Genomic DNA, 10,238 nt, shown 5'->3' on the forward strand with positions numbered 1-10,238 from the left:
GCATGCAACAATCACTGTGATGCTAATTTTTAAAGGTGATGTAGCTGTTACAACATTGTAGTAGCTACTACACAATAGCTGCTACACGTTATAACAACTTCTGTATAGTAGTTATTATGTTGTAGTAGCTACTGCACTGTTGGGGCAGCTACTGTACCGCTGGGGCAGCTACTACACCGTTGTAGCAGGTACAACGTTGTATCATCATTACCATAATAATTTTTTTGCATGTAGTAATAGGAGAGAGAAGATAAAATTTCATAGATTTTAGCCGCGTCGGATTTCACGCACGATCACGCACAAAGCGTCGCTTAGCATATCAACTCTCTCTCTCTCTCTCTCTCTCTCTCTATATATATATATATATATATATATTTCTAAATTATTTTTTTACTACCTTAAAAAAGCAAATTCAAATACATGTTGTATCTAAAAACCTCCACCTCATGAGATTCAATGTGAAGATTTGTGAATCATGTTCACAATTGATTTTAGCATATATTAGTCATTTTTGTCGTAGCTTAATTGGTCCCAACACATTCTTCGTGAAAATGAAATCGATATAATTTTTGAGGAGTTTAATTAACACTCTGACTACTATCGTAAAATCAACCTAACTTTTTGACTAAATTGTGGTTAACGATTTAGAGGATAAACCAACGCTATTAATGGAGATTGTGTAAGATTAGATGAAGTTTAGGGGTAAAATGAAACTTTCCATGAGGTTCAAAAGAAGTTTCATGAGAAAACGTTTCGTTAGTTTTAATATTCAATTTTGGTATTTGTTGGGCTAGGTATGGAACCTTTTTTTTTTTTTAAAAAGGACGACCTTAATTTTTTGTAAACAAAATAAAAAGCACCCCTCTAAAAGATTGACAAATATTAATGGAAATTTAAATGTGAGGTTATATTTTGTAAATACAAATAAGCTAAGGGGGGTAACAGGAAAACCCTAGGGTAGTTATTTTATTTGTTTTGGAAATTAATTTCGTAACATCGCGGACTTCAACAGAGAACTATAAAGGCGGCGGTTTGGAGGGCGTAGATTTTCGATTCGGCTTCGCTCTGGTTCTCAATCTCGCTCTCTTCTGCCGATCTCTTCCTTCTCGAAGCTTAAAGTCATCTTGATCGTGTATTCATTCGGCTCATTGTTGATATCTGCGTCGATCTTCGTGCGCTTGCAAATGTGAGATTTTATCCGCAATTTCTCTGTGTTCATGTTTTAGTTCGATATAGAAACGAAATCTGCTTTTTTTTTCATGCTTCTGGTGAGATAGGAAATTTCGATGCCGTACAGTTAGTAAAAGCCTTTTTTTTCTTGGTATTTTTTCCTTGTCCTGAGATTAGCTTTTAGGGGAAACTGCTAATATTTTTTCTCTTGTCCTGAAAGAAGGTTTTAGGAAAATCTGCTAATATTTTTCTCTTGTCGTGAAAGAAGGTTATAGAGAAACTGCTAGATTGTAGGATCTTTGTTTTTTTTTTCTTTTTTTTTTGTTTGGTCAGGAGATTATCGGTTCTTTGATTATTGACAAAATTACGTACTCTTGTGCTACGATGTTGAGGACTCACTCTTCGTGTGAGATTTTTGGGCACCGATCTGTTTCCCTGAACCCTTAAAGTTATTCTTCTTCTTCGTCTTCAAAATGAATGAAGCACTTCTTCATATTGTGTTACGATCCTAAAAACTGCCAAAATGAATCAATCCCGGATCCAGGATGTTCACTCTTTACTTTATTACAGTTCCTTCACGAGTATTATAATTGGAATAGTCTTGTTATTTCAAAAAAAAAACAGATTTACACATTTTCAAAAGAAAATAAAAGACTTTTTTGGTTCTTATATAATTTATATGCATGCATACATACATACATACATATATGTATTTGAATGTGAATTTTTATTAATGTTTACTTATAAACAAATCCTCTTTTTTACTATTAATATTTTCCGGAGCCCTTGAGCAAATGCATCTTTATGTAAAAATAGAACATCTTAGAGACTGTGCCTAATTTTTTGTGAGAAAGCTAAGGATTTTCAAGGATTCATTCATACATTATATTAGATATCGAGGAAAATCAATTTGGGTACGAGAGGGACTCATTTTTTGATGAAGAAATGGAAATATCACCATTTATTTCATTTTTGGTCTCAACTGTGTAGGATTGATATAAAGAAATTATCAAATTATTTTTATAATCTGTCTCTATAAAACGATGATGTATCTAACAGGTAAATAGCCAATAGAATTGCTGTTTGCCCACCTCTCTTCCCCTCCCTTATCTTTATTTCTCATCATCCTCTCACTCTTGGGATTTCCTCGCCGCTGCCAACTGCTGCATTGTTTTTCTAGCTGCCTCGCTCCTAGCCATATAGTTCTTTAGTTCATCCCTATATCATGGGAACATGCACATATCTGCTTCAGTTCATTCTTTGAAATTTCATTGCAAGTGAAGAGATAGAAAAATGTTATCTAACCAATCTTCTAAAAAATTTGTTCAATACCAAATGGAACTAATTTTAAGTAGTTGCTTTGAGATAAAATTCTGTTACTTCTGGTAAGCAAACTCAAGCTTTGAATCAATATAGTCAACTTAAATTGGATCAACATTTTTCCATATCTACCGATTCAAATATGAATATCTTATCATTTGTGGTAGTATGTTATGAGTTGCAAATTTCTCTTACTTTTTGACATTGAACTGGCCTATTTTTTGAATTCTTTTCCTTTTGAATCACATACTTTTTGTTATCATTTAAGTTACAACTGCTTTGATTAAGTTAGCCTCATACTTTCTTTCCAAAACTCAGAAAAATTGCTTCTTTTGTTTTTCATTCCTTGTAGCGTCTTGCTGAAAATTGGAAGATAAATATCAGGGAATGCTGAAAGATGTGCTTGAACGCTAGGAAGTTTTCATTTAACATTCACCCCAGTATTACTGCAGCTAAGCTTCCTTTGCTCCCCTTTGATGGTGCTAGATACCAAAGGAATCAGTCTGTGCTCTATGTCCACTGGCAAGTTGGAGTTAGTATTATTCAAAACATTCTTGTGTTAGATCACTATCTTGGGGATGATGGTTGAGATTGTCTGTGTTGAAATCTCATTTGACATTCTGTAATTTCGTAGCATTTCATAAAATGGAAAGAGGAAATAAAGGGAATGTGTTAATGAAGAAATATGAAGTCGGGAGATTACTAGGCAAAGGAACATTTGCCAAAGTCTACTATGCTAGGGATATTAAGACTTCTCAATATGTTGCCATTAAGGTAATTGACAAGGAGAAGGTTTTGAAAGTTGGGCTTATTGATCAAATTAAGCGGGAGATATCAGTGATGAGATTGGTGCGACATTCAAATGTCGTGGAGCTTTATGAGGTCATGGCCACCAAAACTAAGATATACATGGTCCTTGAATATGCCAAAGGTGGTGAGTTGTTTAGCAAAGTTGCCAAAGGCAGGCTCAAAGAAGATGCTGCTCGAAGATATTTTCAGCAACTACTTACCGCTGTAGATTTCTGTCATAGCAGAGGCGTCTGTCATCGAGATCTTAAACCAGAAAACCTGTTACTCGATGAGAACGGTAAGTTAAAAATTTCAGATTTTGGGTTGAGTGCACTTGCTGAGTCAAAGAAACAAGATGGCTTACTCCACACAACATGTGGTACTCCGGCATATGTTGCTCCAGAGGTGATACGTAGGAAAGGATATGATGGAGCCAAAGCAGATATTTGGTCTTGTGGGGTAATATTGTTTGTTCTTATGGCTGGTCGCCTCCCATTTCATGATTCAGACCTCATAGAGATGTATAAGAAAATTGGAAAATCAGAATATAGATGTCCTAATTGGTTCCCTTCAGATATGAGGAGGTTGCTGGCATGCATTCTTGATCCAAATCCTGCTACGAGGATTTCAGTTGAAAAGATAATGGAAAATCCTTGGTTCAGGAAAGGCCTTGATGGAGTAATTAGAAATGGCAAAGCAACACAAGAAGTCAATCAATCTGATGGCAATGCAGTTTTAAATTGCCCTAATATCAAGATGACTGATGATCAGGAGTTGGGGAAGCTCATGAACTTGAATGCTTTCGACATCATATCTCTTTCTGCTGGATTTGACCTTTCAGGTCTGTTTGAGAAGACGCCCGACAAGAGAGAAGCAAGATTCATATCAGCACAGCCGGCATCTGACATTATCTCCAAATTGGAGGAGGTCGCGGAGTACTTGAAGTTGAAAATACAGAAGAAAGGTCATGGATTGTTGCAAATGGAAGGAGCCAAATCAAGGAAGGGGGGTTTGGCCATTGATGCAGAGATCTTTGAGGTCACTCCATCATTCCATTTGGTCGAGATAAAGCAGATAAATGGTGATACCTTGGAGTATCTGAATATATGGAAACAAGACATCAGACCAGCTCTGAAGGACATTATCTGGTCGTGGCAAGGAGAATAGCAGCTCAAGGCGTCTTCTGATATAGCATGTTTTTAGCTTTTTACTCCCATCTTTTATATGTTTCCTGTCAAATTATAAGACTATGAGTTCATCGAAGTTTCATCATTTAATCTTTCGCCCCGTGTTTCTCTTTTTATTGTGTTTCATGGAAATTGACAAATTGGAGTGTGTGCTGCAGGCGATGAATTTGTTGAAAAAACTGACATGTTCAGACGTGTTTTGACTTCAAAATCTTATATGGTAATATAGCTTGTCTCAAATCATTGTATCACCCCTGAGAGGATTCAAGAAGGTTACAATCGGAGTGTGTGCAATTTGTTGAAAAAAATTGCAATTGGTGGCCCGGTCGAAATATCCACGTGTGGAAAAAATTCTTTACAAGGACAGCATGAATTATTCAGACGAAGACACTTGAATTATAAATAAAATAAAATTAAATAAAAATAATAGAGACATCGGATTCCAGTTGGAGAGGCGTCTGGACATTCATTTGGTGTGCATTATTATTATAACGACGAATGATTGGGGTGCATTATTATTATAACGATGAATGATTAAAATCAATATACGCCTCTGCAAATGACAAAAAAAATGTAGCAATTAGTTGCATGATTGACGGAAAGGGTTATTTGAGGATTTAAAACATCGATATGTTTCAAAGTTTCGATTTGACTGTATGGTATAAATTTGGTACCATATCTTGTCATATTGATACTGTTTATTTTTTAAATATAAACTATATTAATTAAAATTAAATTATTTAATATAAATACTAAAAAAATAAAAGAAAAATTAAAAGGAAAAACATATGACACCGCGGAGGTCGCGGCGCCCTACAGTGACCTTCGCGGGTTGTAAAGGCGTCGCAATCTTGCGAATGCGACATGGGGTTGCGGAGGCCCTTGGACCTTGCAAAGGCTACATCGTGTCACCTCTATGGCCCCGTGTCACCTCTGCGACTTTGTCACTACAAAAATACATGAGTTTAACGACGGGCGTACCGACGGAATCTTAACTCCGTCGGCATATACCGACTGAATATAATTCTGTCGGTAAGTACCGACGGGGTTTAGGTCCGTCGGTAATCACCGACGGAAATCTTAATTCCGTCGGTGATTACCGACGGAATTCTTAATTCCGTCGGCGAGTAGCATAAAATCGCCGTTAGAATTTTGGGAATTTCCGACGGACTTATTATTCCGTCGGTAAAGAGGCGGGTCCGGGTGTAAATAATACCGACGGAATAATATTCCGTCGGTAATTAACGGGTTTAGGGTTATATTATACCGACGGATATATGATTCCGTCGGGAAATTTCCCCGTACCCGTTTCCTCTGCGTTCGCTAAACCTTGCCCGCTAACTTAGCAGAAATCACCGACGGAAATAATCATTCCGTCGGTGATTACCGACGGAAGTCTATTTCCGTCGGTGATTACCGACGGAAGTATAATTCCGTCGGTAAATCTCGATTTAGGGCACAGAATTCCCTTTCCTCTTCGCGCGATCTTTCCCTCAGCGGCGGCGGCGATTTTCCGGCGGCTCTTCGAGCGATCTCGGCGGCGCCCTTTCCTCCCGTGCACACCGTTCCGGCGATCTCTCAGGTATGATCTTCTATTCTCCTCTCTCGTTTGTGTTTTCACACGCCGGCAGCCGCGCCCTGCTCGCTGATCGCTGCCGGCGGCCTGTTCACGGTCGGCAGATTGCTTGCGCCCGGCGGCCTGCTCGAGGCCGGCAGAGGCTGGCGGCCAGCGGCCTGCTCGCGGCTAGCGGCCTGCTCGCAGCTAGCGGCCTGCTCTTGGCTGGCGGCCTGCTCACGGCTCGCTACTCGCGGCCAGCAACCTGCTCGCAATTGTAGCGGTGCTTTGTTACTGTTCGTAGCTGAGCACAATGTAAACCCTAGAAAATTTAAGTGTTGTGACATATTTTGATCAATTTCGCTATTGTACTTGCATAAAATGTAGTTTGATCGATGCTTCTCATATATGTATGATTATTTCATTTGATAATGCTATAAGGAACAACATGTTTATAATAGTTTCATTTAATTGTTCTAGTGTAGAGGTGATTTATGGTAATATGATATGATGATTGTGAGATGAAATTGTGCACATAATTCTTTATTTAAACTTATTTCAAGTGATACAACAAGTTTAATAATGTTTCAATTTATATTCTCTTTAGGTTATACCAATGTATATGAACAAAGCTTGGATGTACAATCGATTAGACAATGGTTTTATCAGAGATGATTTTATTGCTGAAGTTTAACAGTTTGTGATTTTGCTAAAAGTCATCCAGAATGTATGAATGGTTCTGAGTTACGGTGTCCGTGTAATCATAAAAAATGTCAAAATAGAGCATTTCATGATGAGGATACCGTAAAAATGCACATATGTAGAAATGGATTTGTGCCAAATTACTACAATTGGTATTGCCACGGAGAGCCTTATATATATGAACCAATTGGGTCATCTGGTGGTTCGTATTCTGGGACTACTGTTACGACTCCCATCAAATAATATTGATATTTCAATGCAATCAATGGTTCAAGATGCAATGAATGCAATTGATTATTCGAATATAGATGAAATACCAACCCCAGAATATCGACAACTATATGAAATGTTAAAGGCTAGTGAAAGAGAAGTGTGGGAAGGCATTCATACGGTCATTCACAACTATCACTAATGAAGGTTATTGAATATGAAAGCGAACATTTTTTTCGAAAGATGTTACGATGACATTTGTCAATTGATGTCAGAGTTGCTCCCTACTGATAACATAATGACTGATAGCTTCTATGAAACAAAGAAATTGATCAGAGGTTTAGGTTTGCCTGTAGAGAAAATTGATTGTTGTATAAACAACTGCATGATATTTTGGAATGAAGACAGTGATTTGAATGAATGTAAAATCTGTACTCACCCTCGTTTTAAGCATCGTAATCGCATACCAGGGAAGAAGAAGAAAAATATTGCTTGGAAAGTAATGTATTATTTTCCGTTAACTGCTAGACTTCAACGCTTGTATGCATCTGCTGCTACAGCTAACCACATGGTGTGGCATCATGAGCATGAGCATGAGCATGAGCATGAGCATGAGCATGAAGAAGGTATAATGTGTCATCCTTGTGATTCTCCTGCATGGAAACATCTTGATAATGTGTTTCCCTCCTTTGCAATGGAACCACGAAATGTGAGATTGGGACTTTCTGCAGATGGATTTCAACCATTTGGTCAGTCGGGACAACAATATTCATCTTGGCCAGTTATATTAACACCGTACAATTTACCACCATGGATGTGCATGAAAGATGAGTTTATGTTTCTTACCGTGCTTATTCCTGGTCCAGCCAATCCAAAAGATAAGATAGATGTTTTCTTGCAACCTCTAATTGCCGAGCTTAATGAATTATGGAATGTAGGCTCGGTTACTTATGATATTGCAAGTAAAACTAATTTTACATTGCATGCGGCCTTATTATGGACGATCAGTGATTTTCCAGCATACTCAATGTTGTCGGGATGGAGCACGGCTGGTAAATTAGCATGCCCACATTGCATGATGCAGTTGCATTACCTTGCAGTGGGAAGATATCTTGGTTTGATAATCATCGTAAATTTCTACCACTGGATCACCCTTTTAGGCGAAATAAGAAAAATTTTCTAAAGAATGTTGTAGTCAGAAAACCTCCCCCAGCAGTCCATGCTTCAGGTGAAGAAATCATTGAACAAATAGATAGTTATGGATTCCTCCCAGTATCTCAGCCTAATTCTGATGAGATAAATAAGTATCTTGTGAGGACGAGCAAGTGTGGTTGGAAGAAAAGGAGCATATTCTGGGAGTTGCCTTATTGGAAGTATCTACTCATTCGACACAATATAGATGTGATGCATGTCGAGAAAAATTTCTTTGATAATATCTTCAACACTGTGATGAATGTACCTGGAAGAACTAAGGACACTGCAAAATCACGTGAAGAATTAAAAGAACTAGTCAACAGACGAATTGCATCGAATGAAACAACCAATAAGTTTCAAAAGCTTGTTATACATTGGACAAAGATGGTAAACAAGCTTTATGTAGTTGGTTAAAAGAAATTAAATTTCCGGATGGATATGCTTGAATATGGCTCGATCGTTGACATGAACAAATTAAAGATGTTTGGAATGAAGAGTCATGATATCATGTGTTCATGCAAAGACTTATTCCAATAGCTTTTCATGATTTACTTCCCAATAATGTTTGGCAAGCACTTACGAAGTTGAGTCTATTTTTCAAAGATTTGACAGTGAGGTGTATTATGATGACCGATATGCTTTGGCTAAAAACAGACATTCCTCTCATACTTTGTAAATTGGAGCGTATATTTCCACCTAATTTTTTTTATTCAATGGAACATCTGCCATTACATTTACCATATGAGGCACAAATAGCTGGTCATGTTGAGTCTAGATGGATGTACCCATTTGAATGAGTTTTTAAGGAAATTAAAAAATAATGTTCGTAATAAAGCAAGAGTTGAAGGGTCAATATGTAATGCTTATCGGTGGAGGAAGCATCTTCGTTCTGCTCTTATTATTTTCTGATAATGTTAAAACCAGACAACAAATGTCCTAGAAATTCCGATGATACTCGAATATAGATCCATCGATGCTTTCTATTTTCAAATTTTTCGGTAAACCAATGGGTGCATTGTTTCTAGATGGTTAACTCAACAAGAATACCATGCTGCAAGAACATACATACTCTTAAACTGTGATGAGGTCAAACCCTACATAAAGTAAGTTAACTTCTCTAATCAAGCTTTTATTTCGTTGTAGTTAATTGCTTGATATCCTAATTTTCTTATAATTATCTTTTTTCAAAGCTTGTATGAGCAACAATTACATCTTCAAAATCCATCAATAACTGCAAGTGAGGTTGCTGAAAAGTTAGAGACCGAATTTGCATTATGGTTTCAAATATATGTGAGTTAGAGAAATTTTCATAATTATTTATTTATAAAAATTTGGTCCTAATTTTTCGTATTACTATTTTGATAGGTGAAAGACCGAAGAATATCTAATGTACAAGATGATAGAATATTGAATCTTGCATCTGGACCCCTACGCCAAATAATGGTCTATTCGGGTTACTATGTTAATGGTCTCAAATTCCATGTGAGACAACGAGATTCGCAGAGATTAACTTTTAATTCTGGTGTCTGCGTTAAAGGATCTATCGACACCAATAACACTGAGTTTGATTACTATGGTAGACTTGAGGAAATTATAGAGGTTGAGTATCCTGCATTACCGATAAAAAGGTGTGTGTTGTTCAAATGTTCATGGTATGATCCAACCCCAAGAACAGGTACCAGAATACATCCAAATTATAATTTAGTAGAGGTTAATGCAAACAGAAGGTTCAATAAGTTTGAACCTTTCATTTTTGCAATACAAGCGGGTCAGGTGGTTTATCTTGAATATCCTACGAAGAGAAGAAGAACTAGTGAATGGTTGTCTGTTTGTCGATTGAAGTCTCGTTCAACCATAGAAATGCCGAACACTATTACTGCTCAAAACCATGATGCATTTCAGAATGACGAAGTAGAGAGACATTCAGTTGATTCACAAATCCAATCTACATCACAATTACTTGTAGATGGTAATGCCACTGACGAGGATATAGATGATGGAGAGAAATCCAGCAGTGAGGATTTTGTTGAACTAACAGAGTCTAGCGACGATGACCTACAAACTGTTAATGTTGAGTAGAAATGCTTCCAGAGTCTAGCATTGATTAAATT

General features: G+C 37.2%; 1 protein-coding gene across 1 annotated transcript; it reads left to right on the forward strand.

Annotated features, from left to right (window-relative positions):
* Positions 1-997: 997 nt before the first annotated feature.
* Positions 998-4,551, forward strand: LOC122038208 (CBL-interacting protein kinase 18-like). The gene is made up of 2 exons (XM_042597848.1): positions 998-1,186; positions 2,843-4,551. The coding sequence occupies exon 2, from the start codon at positions 3,136-3,138 to the stop codon at positions 4,444-4,446; it is 1,311 nt and encodes a 436-aa protein (XP_042453782.1). The 5' UTR covers positions 998-1,186; positions 2,843-3,135; the 3' UTR covers positions 4,447-4,551.
* The last annotated feature ends 5,687 nt before the right edge of the window (positions 4,552-10,238 follow it).

The sequence above is a fragment of the Zingiber officinale genome, chromosome 1A, assembly GCF_018446385.1.
Source record: "Zingiber officinale cultivar Zhangliang chromosome 1A, Zo_v1.1, whole genome shotgun sequence".
NCBI classification, from domain to species: Eukaryota; Viridiplantae; Streptophyta; class Magnoliopsida; order Zingiberales; family Zingiberaceae; genus Zingiber; species Zingiber officinale.

Bases quoted from the DNA above. Each gene is read 5' to 3' on its own strand.
- LOC122038208 (XM_042597848.1), top strand. From the start codon at position 3,136: ATGGAAAGAGGAAATAAAGGGAATGTGTTAATGAAGAAATATGAAGTC.